Source organism: Leptinotarsa decemlineata, unplaced genomic scaffold, assembly GCF_025532065.1.
Source record: "Leptinotarsa decemlineata unplaced genomic scaffold, Ldec_3_MD MMD2_tig00026361_RagTag_RagTag, whole genome shotgun sequence".
In the NCBI taxonomy this organism is placed as follows: domain Eukaryota; kingdom Metazoa; phylum Arthropoda; class Insecta; order Coleoptera; family Chrysomelidae; genus Leptinotarsa; species Leptinotarsa decemlineata.
In genome coordinates, this window is record NW_027412704.1 from 3101876 (window position 1) to 3123042 (window position 21167).

At 37.3% G+C, this 21167-nt stretch overlaps 1 protein-coding gene across 1 annotated transcript; it reads right to left on the reverse strand.

Annotated features, from left to right (window-relative positions):
* Window positions 1–9553: 9553 nt before the first annotated feature.
* On the reverse strand, window positions 9554–19116 carry LOC141486680 (uncharacterized). The gene is made up of 5 exons (XM_074185120.1): window positions 18958–19116; window positions 15123–15215; window positions 14864–15011; window positions 12606–12757; window positions 9554–9950 (listed from the first exon to the last, which is right to left on the reverse strand). Exons 1-5 carry the CDS (start codon window positions 19019–19021, stop codon window positions 9649–9651), a joined length of 759 nt encoding a protein of 252 aa, XP_074041221.1. The 5' UTR covers window positions 19022–19116; the 3' UTR covers window positions 9554–9648.
* Window positions 19117–21167: the final 2051 nt, after the last annotated feature.

The following is a 21167-nucleotide window of genomic DNA, read 5'->3' on the forward strand; positions in this document are numbered from 1 at the left end:
ATAATGCAAATTCTATGTTATCATTCCTGAATGTAGTTCAAAAGGTGTTTATCATTCAAGAATTCCTGTAGATAAAGACTGAATCGAAATTAAGTTAATAATAATAATAAAACTTTATTTCACATTTTTCACATTCACATTCATGTTACAATATTTTGAAACAGAACTAAAAAAAGCCCTACTGAAATCATTAACAGATACATTTCTCTACATTCGATAAAAAAAAATTGAATTTATGTTAACAGAGGTATTTGCAATACAATAAAAACGAAAACATTATAAAGTAACAGTTTGTGAGAGACTATATTATTATTGCATTATTTTATTATTTCTGTTTTCTATATAGGAACGTACATACAGGGTGGGCCATCGGAAATTTGACATGGAGGTTTTGGGTACTAATCTTGCATATCCTGAAAAACGCTTAGACAGGTCGATTTTTATTGGAGGACAGTTTTTCCCCATTTACAGCGTCGTCACTTCAACCACGGAGCAGAGGGGTGAACATCCCTTGGAATTTTAATAGGGAATAGGGGGCGAGTCGCACATCCTTTGAAAGATCTTGGATTTCTCTAAACAACGGTGTACATTCACTTCACTTCATTCTCATGTTAGCACATGCTCCCTCTGCTCCGGGGTTGAAGTGACGACGCTGTAAATGAGGAAAAAAACTGCCCCCTCCCAATAAAAATCAACCTGTCTGAGCGCTTTTCAGGATTTGCAAGATTAGTAACCAAAACCTTCATGTCAGGTTTTTGATGGCCCACCCTGTATATATGCATATACACGTGCACACATACACATATTTAAATATAAACATCTAATTTTGGAGACATGATAAATGATAAAAAAAATTTCTATGTTTTTTTACCACTTTCATTTGTAACTAATGTTACTGCAGTCTCATCCTATAAGGACATTTTCAGACAATTGCAATAAACTGAAAATAAATCATAGCCCTTTTATATCTTCTGTCGTTTTGTGTTGGTGTTTTCTCGGAAATTTGGTTGTTGCAATGTGGTTTATTTTTTTAATTATGTATCTAATATGTATGACGGTTTTTAAAATAGTAATAATTTGAAAACGAAGAAACTACTTTTCGAGACCTGAAAAAGAATTCAATTGAATTCGAAACGTCGGTAAGAAAACAATTGTTTTTTTAAGAAAAAATTGAACCTGTTACCCAACCAACTTTTTTTCATTGTATAGATCATTGAAAAGATAAACAGATGAATGAAGCCGTTACTTCGTGGTAGGAAATCAACACGAAAAATGGGAATTGAAATTTCCTACAACAAAAGTTGTTCATACATTTTCGCACCGTATCAATTTTCTCCTAGAAACGAGTTTTTTTTTGAATAACTCAATTATTTCCAATTTTACGACAAAATTTGCGATGAACAAAATTGTATAACAACAAATTTCCTACAATTTCGGTCCCTATCAATTTTTTTCGAGGATCGATATTTCTTCATTCATAATAGTAGATAATAATACTAATAATGATAACAAAGTTGTGATTGTCTCCATTTGTGACATGATGCGAGTCTCATCCCCAGCCGTGCCAAAGGATCATAGAACTGTCACTTCTACCACTTCCTTACCGGGCTGGAAAGGAGCTATATAGCCCTGCCGCCGAAGATAGGATACGTAATCCCTATGATTTTGGGCGGATAAGGCGGAATGCTCCGGACCAGTGGAAACTTAGGTTGAAAAAATAACGAAGTTGCTTGGGGTCTTCTTCAACAACAATGAAGATCTTGATTAGAATATCTATGGACGATGTCTTGGCTTATCAAAGCGCCTAACTTTCGCTTTCCTCAGGTTGAGTGGGCTGAAGTCGGAAACTGAGGGGTTCATCATGACCTGCTACGATGGTGTCTTCAACAGCTTAGTCTACCGCAGTCGCGTGATGGATATTGAGGTTCCTGACACAAGATACAGGGCCTGCCGCGAGGCGCCCCAAACTCTAATGCACTTGGTATCAGCATGTCCAGCATATGCGGTCTCGGCCTATGTCCATCGACATAACGCGGTCCTAAGAGTGCTTTATTATCACCTACGGCACTCTTACGGTATTGACCGATGTTGGCCTACGCTCCGGGGGATATTGAATCCGTTGTGGGGTTTTCGGTTCCTAACGAGACGAATATCGTCCGAGAAGAAGAGAAAAAACGCATAAAATATCTAGATTTTCTTTCCGAACTCCGCAGACTCTATCCAGACCATTCTATCAAGGGCACATAATTATTGGACCCAATGATCACTTACCTTACGGGAGTGGTCATTGGTTGATAATGCAGGCGCGCCCTCTCGAATGTATCGGGGCTTCGGGGGTAGGGCCTGACCAGCACAAACTTCGGTAATGAAAATAGAATAATAGATGTATCGTCATAAACAAAAATAACTCAAAATCATATATATATAAAAATGGATGTTTGTTGATTGGTTGGTTGGTTGGTTGGTAAATGATAAACTTCTACATTGCTCAACCGATCGTGATGAAACTGGACATGTATGAGTAATTTTTCATAGAGGTTTTTAGGCTATCAATTTTTCTGTAACTCGCCACTAGATGGCGCTGTGGAACACTTTTTTGAAAGCACATATACATAATCTAAATTCGAGATTTAAACATCTTTTGACTGCACCTAAGCATAAAGCTTCTCTTTTTCGAGGATCTTTTTCTTATAACATTGCACGCTTATATAATCGGCTACCCATTGAATTGAAATCCCTACCACCACTTAGTTTCAAGAAAAATCTGAAGAGATTTATGCTACAATCCGGTTCTCTTCTTTTAAAACATTGATCAGTTGACACCTATACATGATATGTTTTTACCATAAATATGTAGAAATCATCAAATTCATCATTATGTTTGTGACATGTTTTTTCACATATAAAACATCAAATTCTCATTTATTCGTTTTTCGCCTCTCTTTTCTGTATTTCTGCCCTTTTCTTCTGCTTCTCTCCCTTCTTTTCTTTTTTTTCCCTATTTCATTAAGTTCGATTGCAAATAATGTGTATTAATATAAGTTATCTATTTCTGGCAATTTCTGCCTTGATGTATCATGCGCAGACGTTGAATTATGCCATTTGTTAGGTTAGATTAGTCTCTTGTACTGAGTAACCTTTTACTAGAAGCATTTATTATTATTATACTTTTTTTTTCACCGAACTGTGCGCTGGTCAGAACCTCTCCTCCGAAGCCCCGATACATTCGGGAGGGTGCGCCAGCATTATCAACCAATGACCACTCCTCACACTGTGGGGTAAGTGATCATTGGGTCCGAGAATCATGTGCCCTGAGCAAGCGCAATGAGCCAAGTATGACAGCCTTCTGCGTCTGTGCGGCTGAGATTTCTGCCTTAGTGCGGCAAGCCGGTATGATTTCAAGATTCGAGAGTAATATGGCATCATTCCGCCAAAGACTCCAATTATTTATCAGAACAACCATCTTGACAGAGTGATCTGGATAGAGTGTGCGGAGTTCGATGAGAAAATCTCGATATTTTATCTGTTTTTCCTCCTCTTTTCTGACGATATTCGTCTTGCCAGGAGCTGAAGACTCCACGACAAATATCGTTTAGCTCTGGTGGCCGAGAAGGACTACATCAGGCTTATTAGCTTGTATGAGCCTCAGGGTGGGGAACGAATAGTTCCAATATATTCGGCACTTCTCATTGCTCACAACGGATTCAATATCCCCCGGAGCGTAGGGCAACACCGGTGTCTTGTCAATACCGTAAGAGTGTTGTAGATGGTAATATAGCACTCTTAGGGCCGCGTTATGTCGATGGATATAGGCCGAAACCGCATATGCTGGACATGCTGATAGCAAGTGCATTAGGGTCTCGGGCGCCTCGTGGCAGGCCCTGCACCTTGTGTCAGGAACCTCTATACCCATCACACGACTGCGATAGACTAAGTTGTTGAAGACACCATCCTGGCAAGCCATGATGAACCCCTCAATTTCCGATTTCAGTCCACTCGACCGGAGAAAAGCGAACGTCAGGCGCTTTGATAAGCCAAGGTCTCCAATGTTATTGAAGAAGACCCCATGCATTGGCTTATGATTGTGTTTTATTATTATTATTAAAATTAATCGAGTAATAGGTATGATAATATACCAACATTGAGAAATTATATTAACAAAACTCATCTATTATTTATGGGAAAAGTGATAATTTTTTATCAAGAACATGCGACATCCGCGACATTTTGTTTATTTCATTCAATTTGTATACTTTTCCACAGGATAAAACGGCCTACTTTACAATCCACAATGATAAACATTACTTTTTGACAGTATTTTATGGAAAAAATTCTAGCTGTTCAACAACAAATATGAACTGTCTATCAAAATCTAAAAATATCACACAGAATGTTTCCAGTCATTCAAAACATACTAAACGGCACATTCACATCCTATATTCTACGAGTAGGTAAATTGTAAGGCGTAAAGTTTAGATTGTAGGTGATTTCAATATACCAGGGTTGATGGGAAATGTTTTGACGCTACAGATATACAGTGCATTTCTTTAATGCCCCCCTCTTTTATTTTTTGAACGGGTCAACTCAAAAAAATTGAAATTTGGGATAATGAAATTATTGCATGAAAACTTTATTTTGAAGTGAAATTGACAGATGAAACTTTCAAGATGGTGACTGGGCGCCATCTGGGAAAAAATCAGTTCCGTACACTTTTTGCTTCAAATGGTCCCATAAAAAAGTCCAAATGTCTCAAATCTGGCGAGCGGGCAGGCCATTCTCTAGGACATCGACGGCCAATCCAACGACCGGGAAAACTAGTATCCAAATAGTTTCTTCCTCGTCTGCAGTAATGTGGTTGAAATACAATATCCATATCGAATTCGAAATCGATTGCTATGTGCAATCGATTTCGCATCCAAATTTTTTAGCTCAATAAATCCGCATCCCAATCGCTTGTTTAGCTTGTTCCGTTGATTGCTTCCAATTAAAAAGTGACTCGCTCAAAGCGGCTCACGTCTTTATATACCCAAACGAACATCATACTAGAATGTACAGTAACATTCTACCCAGTCTAGAAATTGCTACCAAATTCCAGAGAGTTCATTGAACAAACGCCATCTAGCGTCGAGTAGCAATACTAGGTTTTACAAGGATTGTAGTGGATTTATTCAACTGTAGGCTGTAGGTGTTTCTTATGAACACTCACACTTACAGAAGGCATTGTCCACAAAACCAATTGAAATTGTATGTTCGTAACAATAACTTTTCCTTTAGGTATGCCGCATACAAATTATACAAAACTAACGTGAATGCTGGTAAACGGCTGTCGTAGAAAGAAATGTAATGCACACAACACACATACCATACCTACCCCCGAACTACATATTTTCACACTTTTAATGGCAAATCTGATATAGTCGTGATGATAATGGCGGCGATTTCAAAAACGGGTGTCAAAATCTTAATGTTATTCTGAATATTTCAATACTTTCTACAATATACATTAAACCTTGTGAATTTATTTATGTTTTGTCATGCGATGCGGAATTTACAAAAAGGTAAGGAAGTCAATTGCTCGCACTTTGGTCGCTTTGCGGCTAGCTACATTTGATCTCTAGGAAGGGGCAACTGTCCCCCCTGCCTCCCGTTGGCGACGCCCTTGATCAGATCTGCTTCGAGGATACATATCTTGTATACATTTTTGGTATTGAAAGTAACGTTCGAATTAAAAAATTGTTGTCGTTCGAAGATTGTTGTGAAGTTATGTGAATCAGTGAATTCGTTTTTTAATTTCGGTACCTTGTATTTATTAATTGCGTTGGTAGGTTTCATTGAATTCACATATTCATGTGATTTATCTCAGTAGAGTGAGGGTCTTGTCATTGTTATCTTACCTTATCTAACAAATCGGTGCCACTTCAACAGATGTGAACAACGTAAAATCAGACCTTGAACACTTCATTGTCAGATTTTCACTAGATAGTTTTACAAAAACGCAACACGTGTTTCGCCATACAATGGCTTCCTCAGGCGTGTCCGTGCAGAAGGACATGAGTTCAATAATGAATACAATAGCAGGGGAGCCCACGATGCAAAATGGGGATTTACTCGAGCGTCATAAAGACATATTAGGTTGCAAAGCTTAGATGATAAGAAGAAAAAAATGTTATATAATATATACATTTTCATCGATGGGGGAAGCGGCTATATATTTTTAAACAAGTAAAAAAATACTGTTGCATGGACATACTGGAGCGCGTCAGATATTGATAGCATCAATGTCCTACGTATTTTTAATAATGTTGGTATGCTAATCTGATCGTTTGCATGATGTGGGTGGTTGTACGTAAGGGTTGAAGGTGAGGAGAAAAAAAATTTAATCGAGCGCGTCAGATTTTCCAAGGGGGTGTTGAGTGCAACAAAAAAAAGCTTTCATTCAATAACCTGACGATTTCGATCTGACGCAAACTCGCGGCCATTATTATAATGTGCAAAAAAAATTCGCCATTTTGAAATACTCAACCGCGTCAGATTAGGATATATATGGTTCATCTTTATGTTTTAGACGTGCTGTCTCATAATCTGACGATTATCTAGAGGAATTCGCTTAATCTGACAAAAACAATATTTTTTTAAAATTTTTTTTCAATTCATTGAACTTAATTAATTGAAAAACTCAGGAAATAGCATGCAAATGAATAAGTGTATGGTTTTTAAGTAGAATACTTGTATTTATAAGAAAATAATTTTAAAGAATGCTCAAAAAATTTAAGTTTTCATAATCAATTGATTAATCAATGAAGAAAAGAGAAATGAAACTTTCTGTGTTTTTTATCACTTTCATTTGTAACTAACGTTACTGCAGTTTCGTCCTATGAGGACATTTTCAAACTTACATATTGTATAAGTTTCAAAATGTCCTTATATATTGTATAAACTTGAAAATGTCCTTATACATTGTATACGTTTAAAAATGTTCTTATAGGACAAAACTGCAGTAACGTTAGTTACAAATAAAAGTGGTATAAAACATAAAAAGTTTGATTTCTCTTTTCTTCATTATGATTTCCTACCATGTAGTAATGGCTACATCCATCAATTAATCAATTAATTAATCATCACCTTCATCTTCATCACGAACGAGTCTCTGAGAACAGCTGTGATGGCGGCATGGCAACAGAATTCAGAGTGGGGACGGAGTGAGAGAGTAATAGATAGAGAAAAAGTGAAACAAGAATAGAGGAATAGAAACTCGGAGAGGGAAATTTAGGTATTACACAGCTGCACGCATTAAACTTTATCGACGAAATTTGTTATTTCGGCTTGCGGAAATCGTCATACTATATATTTTTCGTTATCCTTGAATTATTTCCTTCAAAATAAAAAAAAATGGCTACGATCGAGAATGTCGAAATGACGTTATTTTTTTACAATTTTGCTGCCCTCCCCTTTCTTTACGTCACTCTCAAATTGTCAGATTACTGGAATATACACTTTTTAGCAGGTAATTAACTCACCCTACTTCAATCTGACGCGCTCGAGAATTTCTGATGATCAATTTTTTTTTACTAATCTGATCCTTTATCCCTCACAGGCGGCCTTATATATAGGGGGTCATATTTGGTGGAGGTACTTAACCGGGTACAAGGTATCCCCCTGTATATTAATCTGCCGCGCTTTAGTAAATCCCGAAATCCCCGCTTGGGCTTCCCTATTACAATGTGTTACATTTAGAAGAGAAGAGTTTGAAACTCAATCTTCTAGAATGTTTAGACATCAATAGATTCAGGAATTCAGGTAATTTACTGAATGATCAATTAGAACTGAATAACTCTCCTTTAATGAATATTTTTTCAAATGTGGAAAATGGGACATAAGCTCAGGTAATTGATTTAGAAACTTAGGTAAAAAAATCAGGTACTTGAAATTCAGGTACTTCAAATTGAAGAATATGGTTTATATATAGCATTGCTTGGGTAGAATTAGTTATTAAGACACCTGAGGAAGCCATTGTATGGCGAAACAAGTGTTGCGTTTTTGTAAAACTGTCTAGGGAAAATCTCACAATAAAGTGTTTTTAGAATACGTTAGCTATGGATTTTCATCAAGTAACGGCCAATTCCATCATATATCAGACCTTAAAGAAATGAAGAATGGTGTTCCGCAGGGATCCGTTTTAGGTCCACTATTGTTTTTGATCTACATAAATGTCCTATGCAGTTGACTAGCTTACAACTAATGATGTAAGACAGCAAAACATTAGCTTACAATTGGTTTGCTGCTAACAAACTTACCTTGAATGAAGATAAAACTAAATATATAATCGTATCTTCCAATCGCAATATTCCCCAATCTGATAGTGTTAAGTTTTTAGGATTCACTATTGATCATAGATTGAGCTGGTCTGGTGATATCAATGCTATGTTCAACAAACTTTCTACTGCTTTGTTTGTTTTGAGGCGACTGAACGATGTGGTCACCTTGATGACGCTGTAAAAAGCCTACTACGGATTATTTCACTCAGTTATTTCTCATGGTATTCTCATTTGGGGTCTTCAAGTAACTGATAAGTGTGTTTGGTTGCCAGAAAAAGGCCATTAGAATTCTAGCTAAAGCAGGTTACAAAGATCATTGTCGTCCTCTATTTATTCAATTCGGCATTATGCTACTTCCAACAATGTATGTCTATAAAATGTTACTGGAGATCCATAAAAATGTTGACAAATTTGCGAAAATATTGCGGACGTCATAAATGCGAACTTGATTTATTCTTATTTTGTAGTACCTGCATTAAACGATTAATGAGTAATAAACAAAACTAATTTATCAATAACAAAACACACAACATGTAGAAATCATAGTAAATGTTCAATATGTTTACCTTCAAACATTACGCATGCGTATAGACGTCGTCGCATTGAGCCAGATATATCTCTGTAGTTGTTCGTAAAATAATTTCTTCTGCGAACTGGTTTATTTTGGGCAAAAAATCCAGGAGATATTTTTTGTTCAGAATGAAACAGGCTATCGGAAATAAATTTTCAAATGGTGAACGAATAATAAGTCAAAAAGTTACATTGGGCTGTGTCTTAACAAGGGATGCTCAAATGAAATTTCTTTATATGAAAAATCCCATCTTTTTTTCGATGAGGAATCACCTCTTTGAATGTTTTACACTTATTTAGTTACACCCTGTATAATTTTCCCGTTGCTGTGGCTTACCCAGACGAAACAAAAACTCAAAATCACAATTGAATTTGATGAAATAGTAAAATGGTCAAATAAAGTACTTTACTCTACTCTATAATCATAAAATTGAATTGAACCTTTGAATTTCTGTAGAAGTATTAATGTAAAGTTTTGATATTCCGTCAAAATCATATTTGGAAAGGATTGTTTCATCGTTTCAAATATTTTTTTGGCCACCGAGCCTTCAATTTTTTTATTGTTTCATCGGTTTGTCTAAAATAGCCGCAGTTAAAAGTGTGGAAATCTACAGAAAGACTGATCTGCTTTTTGGTTTAAGGATTATAAAGTTGAAAAAAATTAATAATTCCACTGCATTTGGTATTTAATTAACACATGTTAGGGTTACATGATTTTTTTTAAACCTCAAAAAAAAGCTAATTGAATAAATAATACACTGATTCAGTGGATCAGTGTATCGATGGGAACACAGCCGATCAATTTTTTTGCGTAGACTATGAACATTTTTCCAAGGAAATCTTCAATATATGGTTTCTGATCTGTTGCAATGTAAGTAGCACTCGCATTAATGAAATCTCCAGCCGTCTTTGCAATTTCAGGTTGACTTCCATTGAAGAGGTTTTGATAATCGAGAGTGACGAAATCAAATGAGATCGAAACTTCGTAGGAGTCCACTCGGAGGTAGGATTCTTCATTTTTTTCATATTTAACTGATCTTATCTGATGCAGAATCGTAGTGTTATCTGGAAAACAGAAGAACATATGTGAATTATGAATGAATTTTCTAAAAGTAATGATACAAATATGCAGTTGCATAAGACTCTGAGCAAAGGATGTAATTATTGAAATTACATGAGTTCATATTTGGTATTGCTTGCCAAATTACAAATTTAAAGAGACATTCGGATGAAAGGGGAGGACAAATACCTTTACTGAGGAGTTCTAACCGTATAAAAAAACAAACAAGAAGATAAAACGTTCTATGTGATAGCACAGTCCGCTATCGAAAGCGCTCGCATATAATAATTAGAAGTAACTAAAGCTTCAAATTCTTTTTGTGAACAAATGTTATCTTTCCTCCTCTTTTTATTTATCATTATAGCACTCTGAACAGTCTGAATTTTCAAATGGTTGGTAGAAGGTAGGTAGGCAGGTAGGTCTAAAGTGAGTGGGTCTATTCGACCCTCCACCGCAACCCATAAGGGTTTATTGTGGCTCACATTTATTCATATTCGGCCAAATAAACCCAGCTTCTTAACGAAGCCGATTAGTTTGTATGATGAGTGGTCTTTCAGGTCAGATAGTGAGAGAACGGATCTGTCGAACTCTAAGAACCTGATTCGGTCCCCAGCGTGGCAGGCACAAAGTATATGCTCTGCAGTTTCATCATTTTCCAGACAGAGGCGACACACACTGTCTTCCGACAGTCCTAGTCTCTGCATGTGATGATTCAAATGACAGTGACCTGTGAGAAGGCCTGTTAGACATCGTAGTTCATCCCTACTGTAGTCCAACAACTGTTTGGAATCAAGCTTCGAAGGGTGAATAAACGCCTTGAAGTGAGCCAATCCTGGAAGACTCTGCCAGAAGTCTATAACTCTTCTTGCCATCCAGGTGTTCAAAGTTTGTTTGGCAAAACCCAAAGCGATGCCAATGACAGGTTCCGGTCCGATGAAGCTGCTTGCAGCACCCTCCTTTGCAAGGGAGTCAGCAGCTTCATTGCCTTCCAGGCCTGTATGGCCTATCGAGGGGAGTCTTTTTTGGCAGTTTGCTATCAATTTAGACGTTGCTCGGTGGGAGCCAAGAACTTCCAATGCCGCTTGACTGTTCGAGAATATTTTTATTGACTTGTGAGTGAGGTTGGATTTATCCAGTCTCTCCGCACACAATTCAATAGCGTAAATTCCCGCTTAAAATACAATCGCACTAGGAACTTGTGCGACTGTACTTCAGGTAGATAACTCTGTCCTGGGTCTGCGACTGAAAACACCTGCACCAGAACCGAAAGGTGGTTTTGATCCATCTGTGAACCAACAACTATCTGCTCTTAATATTTCCTTCTCCCGCAGGATCCAGTCCTGTCTACTCGGGAATAGTACTTCATAAGGCAGTTCGTAGTTGACAGTTGGATGCATGAAGTCAGAGGTCATTTCCAGAATGCTGGAATGACAGAATGACTTCCAATTTCAACCGACTGTCTTTTGCACTCTGCGTTGAATTGATTTGTGCAATTGGCAATGTGCACAAGTCTGTATGCAGTCCATCTAGCCTCTCTTTGCACACCGCTGACGGTGTGGTACTGATGGCACCACTGATAGCCTGACAAGCCTATCTCTGTAAGCCAGAGAGCTTCGCTTGGGCCGTTTTCTGTAAAGCCTTCGGCCACCAAGCAATTGCACCATACGTGATCATTGGTCTGACAATCACCACATAAATCCAATGGATTTGTTTGGGACCCAAACTCCAAGTTTCACCACAAATCCTTCGACATGTTCATAGAGACAGTCTGGCTTTGTGTAAAACTTTTTCTAAGTGAGCGTTCCAGGTGAGTATTTTATCAAGGACAATGCCAAGATATTTTACCTCCGTTCCAAATGGAATGACCCCAACATTGAGGTAAAGTGGCATTAGATCATCCAATTTCCTTCTCTTGGTGAAGGGGATTAACACAGTTTTGCTGGGGTTGACAGACATTTGCTTCCTCTGGCACCAACTGTGAACAACGTCCAACGCGCCTTGGAGGATATTACAAACTACCCGTCCCGACGTGGACTTTGCCAGGATGACAAGGTCATCTGCATAAGCTTTCAGATCAACTTTTATCCTGTCGAGGGCATCAAGCAGACTATCCACCAGGAGCGACCACAGAAGGGGAGATAGTACCTCAGCTTGATGGCAGCCCCTGGTGACCATGCAGTTCTGTTTACTAGCATGGCATAGACCCAGCCTGTTATGGTCGATTCTATACCCTTCCTAGCCAGAGACAATCCTATAGATTTAGGTAGTGCATTGTCAAATTCTCCTTCAATATCAAGAAATACAGCAACCGCTTCTACCGCTACCGCGGTAGAAGAATGAGAATTCAAATTCACGATCTGAATTGAAGACTATTTGCATGTCAAAACCAAAGTGTTTTTTCATATTGTGGAATTTTGTATTATTACACAGTCAATGTATCATCATTATGAGTTTGTATGCAATGTATCGTAATACGAAATGATGATGAATATAGTCTGATTTTACTTATATTTCCGAAACACTGCAGACATCGAAATTTTTCATGAAAACTGTTCGAGTTTTTGTGAAACATCAAAATATTTCAAATTTTCAATTCAATGAAGAATATTTTCTGTCGGTTACAGAGACGAATTTTTTATTATAAATTATCTCATACTCACATATTTCTTTGACGGCTTTTCCACGACCCCAAATTCTGTCTCCCGGTCCAGTTTTATTGTACCATACTGATCCTCCAGCCATGTAGTCAGATGTTTGAACCACATGTGGACTGAATGTTGTAAAATTCAGGGATAACGTAGCTAAATCGACACTGAAAACATGTTTTCAATCAGTCTGACTTTCTATCAAACACAAGTTACATTTTGAAAGCTATCAACATTATTGAGTAGGTTAAACAGGTAATGTTACAGTATCTCACGACATATACAGACTACAATTTATATCACACTTGCATGTGACATAAAAATTGTGAATACAACTATCAGCTCTTCCATTGTCTAATATCATATAAATTGATTTGAAATCCCTGAAACAATCTGTAAAACAAAAATTAAAAAGAATAGCTGAAATTACAATGAAATGACATGCAAGCAACAACCAAAAAAAACTTGATTTGGAATCTTTCGATTGAATATTTTTAATTTTCGTTTCTTGTCGATAATTTTTTTATTTTTTTTATTTTTCAGCTCGTGTTGATAGTTCAATTTTTTTGTTTCTTTTGGTTGTTGCTTGTATGTTATTTCATTGTAATTTCAGTTTTTTGGCCAATAAAATTGTTTTTTCAGCTAATCTTTTTAATTTTTTTTACAGATTCTTTCAGGGATTTCAAATCAATTTTTATCATGTTATTTATTCATTTATTTACCATTATAGGGGTTACAAACAGATTAACAAATCCAATAGAGAACCCACTTTATAATTTTAGTTCAAGTGGGCTTTGAGAAAAAAGAATGTAAATTTTAATTTTTTGTAAATTACATTGGACAATCGAAGAATAACATAATTCTTATAAGAGTGACAGAGACTATAGAAATGATCACAAGTTATCAATGAAACTTTTTTTCATCCTGCGTTTGAAACAGTCTGAAGAGATTTCAAAATATTGAATATTATTGCAAATGTCGTTAAAGGGTTTGAACATTCGATAAAGTGGTGAATTTTGAGCAGCATTTGTCCTTGGAATAAAGTTCTGGGCAGTGGACTAATCCTTTCAACAACTTGAAAATCAAGATAAGATCCGTAACAGTTCTTCTATCCTTAAGGCATAATATTTTATTGGCGCATAATGGGACTGTAATCGCTATTCGTAATTGGAAAATTTAGTTTGTAACTAATGTAGAGAAGAAATTTGTTTTTCTCTCAATACAATCTATGTTTATGTGGAACTGAGGATTCCAAACAATCGATGCAAAGCAGAGCCTGCTATGTACATATGCATAATATAAATTGAGGAGAGGTTTTTTGCCGTTCTGAAATTTTGACAGTTCCTTTTGAGGAATCCAATAATACTATTACATTTATTGATGGTTTTTTCTATATGTGAATCAAATGACAACTTCGAGTCCATAATTATTCCCAAATCTTTAACTTCTGAAACTGATTTCAGTTCGTGATTTTCAAAGTAATAATTATTTCTGATTATATTTTTGTTCCTGGAGAATGAGACTGACACGCAGTTTTGTGGATTAAGAAACAAATCATTATCATCACAGAATTTTTTGAACCGCTTCAAGTCTTCCTGAATTTCTTCGCTGTCATATGACTCATTTACTGTGTGATAGACTTTCAAGTCATCGGTGTATAGTAAAAATTTACAATTGTTAAAGCAACTAGAGATTTCGTTGATGTATATAATGAAGAATAAAGGACCCAAATGGCTGCCTTGAGGAACTCCGGAGGATACCGTGAAGAGGAGTGACGTAAATCCATTTATCCTGTTGTTCAAATAGGGCCATATCCATCTCAATAAAAAGTAATTCACACCGACTTCAGCAAGTCTCTTTGATAAAGTTTTGTGACTAATCTTATCAAAGGTCTTACTGAAGTCGGTGTATATATTAGACAATGGAAGTTTGAACTGATGAAATGTATCAGCTCTAACTCCAGATGGTTTATGAGACCTTCACTTACGCGTATTTATCAGATCCTCTACATAGAGGGACATACATTTTTCAATTTTTCACTCAGTGTTTTCACATTATCCCTACATACCTAATTCAATATTATCTTATTTCTTAATTACATGATGTCGTTTCTTTGCCTGTCTCATAATTACTCTAAAATACCTTTTCTCATTCAGATATTTCAAATCTCCCGCCAAACAACTACTGATATTGTTGGATACCTTTCATTTTTCACACTCTTCAAATTTCATTAGGTGTGAGAGGGTTTTTGTGAATATACTTACTTGACTTACCTTGCATTCAGTATTTGAGAATTGTTGAATCCTGTGTGCTCTATATTTTGGGAGTAATCATTGAACCAAAGAGCATCGTTATCTGGGTGGTACTCATAGAAGGGGAACGTCACAGGTTCCGTTTTGAGAACAATTGGGGATGAAATACCTGGAATGAGAATGTGAAATTGCAAAATTGTTATTTTCCAAAAGATTTTGAAAATGAATTGAGAGTATGTCATGTATATATGAGTAAATCTTCATGAATCCAAAAACTCACCTTCTGCTAACTTGGGCCAAGCGTCTCTAATAGCATTGAGAATGCATTCATCCAGGTTTGGATCGTCTCTCCCACAAGTTTGAAAATCTTCAGCTGAAATAAATATTGTGAAACTTTTGTAGAAAATTAAAAATATCAACTTACATATCAGATATTTTTGAATTAACTAATTAAATAAGACTGCGTAGAAATGTTGATAATCTATTGGTGGAAATGATTTTGTCAGCAAAACCAATTCATTAAATTTTCAGGCTTGATTGTTACTGCATATCGTAGGTTATACAGGGTGTTTATCAAACATGCGGATCGATTCTGATTGCGTTACACACAGCAAATTTAATGTCTGTAGGCGTTTGTAGTAATCGGAATATTGTTGTTAGATTTTATTACTTGGTAGGTCCAATGTAGTACGCTATACTTTCATGTCGGCTACGTTAATAATTTCAAAATTACCAAATTTGTTATTATCGAAATTTGTTTTGAGCCGTATCTTGGAAACAAAACGCCCTATTGAAAATCATCAAAGGACAAAATATCCTCAGAATAGTCCTTTGAATCATTGCCGCGTGTTTAATGAACACCCTGTATGCCTGAACGTCAATTCGAAAGTACAAAATATTCAGTATTTACTAAGCAAATACCGAAGACAATAAATGAAAAATGTGCCAAAGCAGGCTAGTTCGAATATCACTGGCAAAGGAACAATAATAGACCAAATATATAATTGTCTGATCACGCACTTGCTCACCAGGCTTTAAATTGATACGAATTTTTCAGGGTCATCAGAAGACAGTAGCATAATTGTTATCGTTCAAGAATTATTTGCTTGATTTATAGTCTGAAAAATCGTGAATCATGTAGAACTTTTCAGCCAAAGAATACTACTAACTCCCGGAGAGGATGGTATATTTCCAGCTCTTCTTCAAATCGGACTGGAAATAATTTTACCTATTCTCACAAAATTGTATAGAGCTAGTCTGGCGTGGAACTATATACCACCCGGTTGGTTGGCAAGTCAAGTCAAGTCAAAAACGTTTATAATATATTTTGTTGAAGTGTGTTTTGTGTGGGGCCCTGCTGTAGGCTTATGCCTCTTCAGGATCAGTTGGTTGGCAGCAAGGGTGTTATGTATGTATACCTAAAGTGGGCTGGACACACCCACACCCCAAATCGGTACGACCAATCAGCCTTACATCCTTCCTGCATCAGTATGCTTATCAAACCGGCAAATCGACATATTCAGCATTTTTGTTGAGAAAATCTCCCAAACACTTGGCAACAAGGAGATTGCAGTTGCTGTATTTCTTGATATTGAAGGAGCATTTGACAATGCACTACCTGATCTATAGGATTGTCTTTGGCTAGGAAGGGCATAGAATCGACCATAACGGGCTGGATTTATGCCATGCTAGTAAACAGAACTGCATCTACGACTCTTCAAGGCGAGGCTATCAGGTTCAGGGTCACCAGGGGCTGCCTCAAGGTGGGGTACTATTTCCCCTTCTGTGGTCGCTCCTGGTGGATAGCCTGCTTGATGCCCTCGACAGAAGAAAAGTTGATCTGCAAGCTTTTGCAGATGACCTTGTCATCCTGGCAAGGTCCACCTCGGGAAGGGTAGCTTGTAATATCCTCCAAAGCGCGTTGGACGTTGTTCACAGTTGGTGCCTGAGGGAGCAGATGTCTGTCAACCCCAGTAAAACTGTGTTAATCCCCTTCACCAAGAGGAGAAAATTGGACGATCTGATGCTACTTTGCCTCAGTGGTGTGGTCATTCCATTTGGAACGGAGGTGAAATATCTTGGCATTGTCCTTGATAAAATACTCACCTGAAACGCTCACTTGGAAAACGTTTTACACAAAGCCAGGCTGTCTCTATGGACATGTCGAAGAATTTGTGGTAAAACTTGGGGTTCGGGTCTCAAACAAATCCATTGGATTTATGTCAGACCAATGATCACTAATGGTGCAATTGCTTGGTGGTCGAAGGCTTTACAGAAAATGGCCCAAGCGAAGCTATCTGCCTAACAGATATAGGCTTGTCTGGCTATCAGTGGTGCCAGTGGTGCCACATAAAATATTAATAGAAGATAGTTATTGGTTCACAGATGGATCAAAAACACCTTCAGATTCTGGTGCAGGTGTTTTCAGTCGCAGATCCAGGACACAGGCCTAGGAACTTATGCGTCAAGCGGTGTTAGAAGCTCTTGGCTTCTAACGAGCAACATCTAAATTGGTAGCAAACTGCCAAAAACGACTCTCCTCGATAGGAAGGTCTGGTCTGGATTCCTGGCCATACTGGCCTGGAAGGCAATGAAGCTGCTGACTCTCTTGCAAAGGAGGGTGCTGCAAGCGGCTCATCGGACCAGAACCTGTCATTAGCATCGCTTTGGGCTTTGCCAAACAAACACTGAACATCTGGATGGCAAAAAGAGTTATGGACTTCTGGCAGAATCTTCCCGGATTAGCTCACTCCATGGCGTTTATTCACCCTTCGTAGCTTGATTCCAAACAGTTGGTGGACTACAGTAGGGATGAACTACGATGTCTAACAGACTTTCTTACAGGTCACTGTCATTTTAATCATCATATGCAGAGATTTGGACTGTCGGAAAACAGTGTGTGTCGCCTCTGTCTGGAAAATAATGATACAGCAGAGCATATATTTTGTGCCTGTCCTGCTGGGGACCGAATCAGGTTCTTAGAGTTCGGCAGATCCGTACTCTCACCATCTGACCTGAGATACCACTCATTATACAAACTAATCGGCTTCGTTAAGAAGCTGGATGTATTTGGCCGAGTGTGAATGGGTGTGAGCCACAATAAACCCTTATGGGTTGCGGTGGAGGGTCGAATAGACCCACTCACTTCAGACCTACCTATCTACCTACTACTAACTTAATGTCAAATCATGAAACCCTCAAACTCTTATACCATGTCTGTAGGCAGATTGAGACCTCTTTTTGATAATGGCTTCAAAGTCAAAGCCAAAACGTCTGAGGTCCGAATTGAATCGCGTCTGGTGTTTTTCAGTTCTTCGACGTCTTGGCTCTCACTTTGAAGCCACTTTCAAGGAGTTATGACTACACTGAGGTGTCAATCTGCCCACTTCCCAGGGTTTTGTGACTCGAAGCTTGGGTCTCAATATTCCACATCAACGCTTGGAAAAAGGCAGATCGAGATCCTCATAGAACATTCCTCTAGAACTCGTTATATAAGTAATGAGGAAGAAATTGGTAGAAATAGAACAGAATCACAGAATCAAATAAAATGCATTTCTTGAAATAACTGAATTCAAGTTTTTCTTCAACGGTTTTCTCAATACTTAGTTCTATTTTCTACAGATATATTTCCAGCTGACTATTTTAGAAGTTTTGCTATAATTGGACAAACGCTAAATCAGTCTTACTATCTCGAAATAATCAACTCTTTCAACTACCTTCACCGTAGGTTCTGGAAAACGCCTGCCGGAAAATAACTACTTTCTCGGCTAATACCACGCTGGATATTCAATTATATCCGACATACATTTATGCAAGATAACTCACAGGGGTTAAGTCTCGCAAATGTATCTCATCCAGCAGCAAGACCATGCCAAAAGTATTCGAGTGAATCACAGACAGACCGGTTCCGAAAAAGAGGAAATTCTACTTCGAAATATTTATTTTTTCATAAGTATGTATATTTTCCCGATACAGTCTTTAGACACGTTTAGTTTGAATAATGTTCAAAAAAGTGTATAAACAAAAACCGATTCAGTTCTAAAAACAGTTTGAATAGAGAACCACCCACAACAAAAAGTATAAAATAAAATGATTTCTATTCAATTAGCACTTACGGAATACATAACCTCCAAAAGCTTGAGCGGACAAGAGAACGATTGCTGATACCAGAAGCTTCATCTTTACAGTGTCTGATGGCTCAGGCAATGGAAATGATGCTTTATATAATCTTTCAAATATTTAATTCTAAGAGGTGTACATGACTGAAGTGGGTTTAGAGATAAAGATAAACAAACCAGCCAAAACAATTCACAGATAGTACGATTGATAATAAATCGAGACGAAACCACACTGAAAACAATCCTGGCCATCAAAAAGAGCAACAAACTAATTGCTGTCCCTTCAGATATTCTGCAAAATCGGAGTGAAAATTAAGGAATGTTTTTAATGGGTGCAGAAAGGAACTCCAATGAGGATCTCCAGAAATTACAGAGGAGGCTAAATGGAGCCAATGTCCCATATCATGGAGCTCATTATTTTGAGAAACAAAATTGCCTATGGCTGGATATTTGATTAATTGATTTCAATAGAAACAATTTCCAACCACAGTTTGCAACCTTTTTATTGCAAATACAACACAGGTTGTGAAAATGATTATCTTCAATGTTACATGATTATATGGAGAGTTGGTTTGGGATGTGGGGGTTGAGCAAACCGGCCATCGGATGCCTGCTTCTACGTAGCCTCGCTGGATACGGGAATGACAGAATCACAGAATCCTACATGATCTAAGTGATATTGACTTATCAACAACTTTATTCAGTGATGAAGCGTTCATTTCATAATTTTGGATAGAAATCCTAATTATCAACAATTAAAATAGATTGTACTAGATCTGTTATAACACCATGAAAAAAATATTTTTGAACTGGGGGTGTTGGTTTACAATTGAAAGAGAAATCCAATCATACAATGAAAATATTGGAACATAATGAAAAACATAAATTCATTGCACGATTTGTAACATATGCTGGATCTTTTATTTTTATTTTCAATTTTGAACAATAAATAATGATATTTGGAACAATCATTAAATACAAATCAATTCAAAGAACTAAGATTATAAAATAAAGGAAAGAAGAAAAAAAAATTACATCAAAGGTTCTGCTTCCTTCCCTCCTGTTCAAAACAGAGGACAGATGTCTCATTGCTCACAAGTGATTTTGGCGAAATTGGGAACACGTGTGAATCATTGTATTCATGCCACGTGCCACTATATGGGGGTCTGCAATATGCTGTGTAATGTCCGTTGTAAGTAGTCCCACTGTGATTTGAAAGTGCATATAGATTATAACGACAAGGAGCCACATTGTCTGCTTCATAACTGCTCATATCTAATCCATCTGAAGAGGGGTCAATGGAAACATTCAATTTGCCTCTAAACCTTTCCGTCGGAGAGAATCTTTTCAAATGAATTACTAAAATACGGGGAAACTTATAGATTGATAAGGACTTTGTACATTTTCTCCTTTGCTTGCACCTCGAACACATCAGTTTTTCATCTCCATCCAGAGTTTCCTCAAAGAATCCAAGCAATGTGACAAACTCACTTGGCCAGATCTTTGTGGTATGGAAAGGGACAAATCCCAGAAAGGATCAAAGGTTACTGATGAGTGTCCACAGTGTCTGCACTTCATAGTGGATTTTAATTGACCAACGAATATCTCTGCCAGGACTCTTGTGTTTTTCCGTTATCGTTCAATTTTTCGTCAATCTCAGTTAAGATCGGTTCAGGTTTCTCAGTAATTTTGTTGAGGTCCTCATGTAAACCTTCTAAAAGATATCGAAGGAATTCGTGGGCGTCTTGATGGGCAGAACCCATGTATCGAGGGGCAAATCTTTGAATCTGATTTTTGAAGTAGACTGTGTTAATTACTCTATCAGATGAATCTTCTGACCATAATTCCTTGATGACTTCTGCGAACGATTTGATTAAAGCACCTTTCATACTAGAAATACTAGTGTCAATATTTTCCATGTATGCATCCTTTTTTAGGTATTCCAGCAACCATCCCGTGTTTGATAAATATTGGATTATACTGTTCATGAAATAGGTGTTTCCAAGATTTTTCGAACCATTGAACCCAAGAGTTTTGATTGAAGAATGTATCACCGATCTATTGTTGCAACTACGTTTGCCACTACTATCTTCTTCTGGGTAAACACGGATAGGATGATTCACCACTTCATTGGACTGGTAGGATAAGGAATTCGAAGCAAAACTGCTCAAAACTGAATTAGATATTAGTTCTTTTGAGGGCTCAGC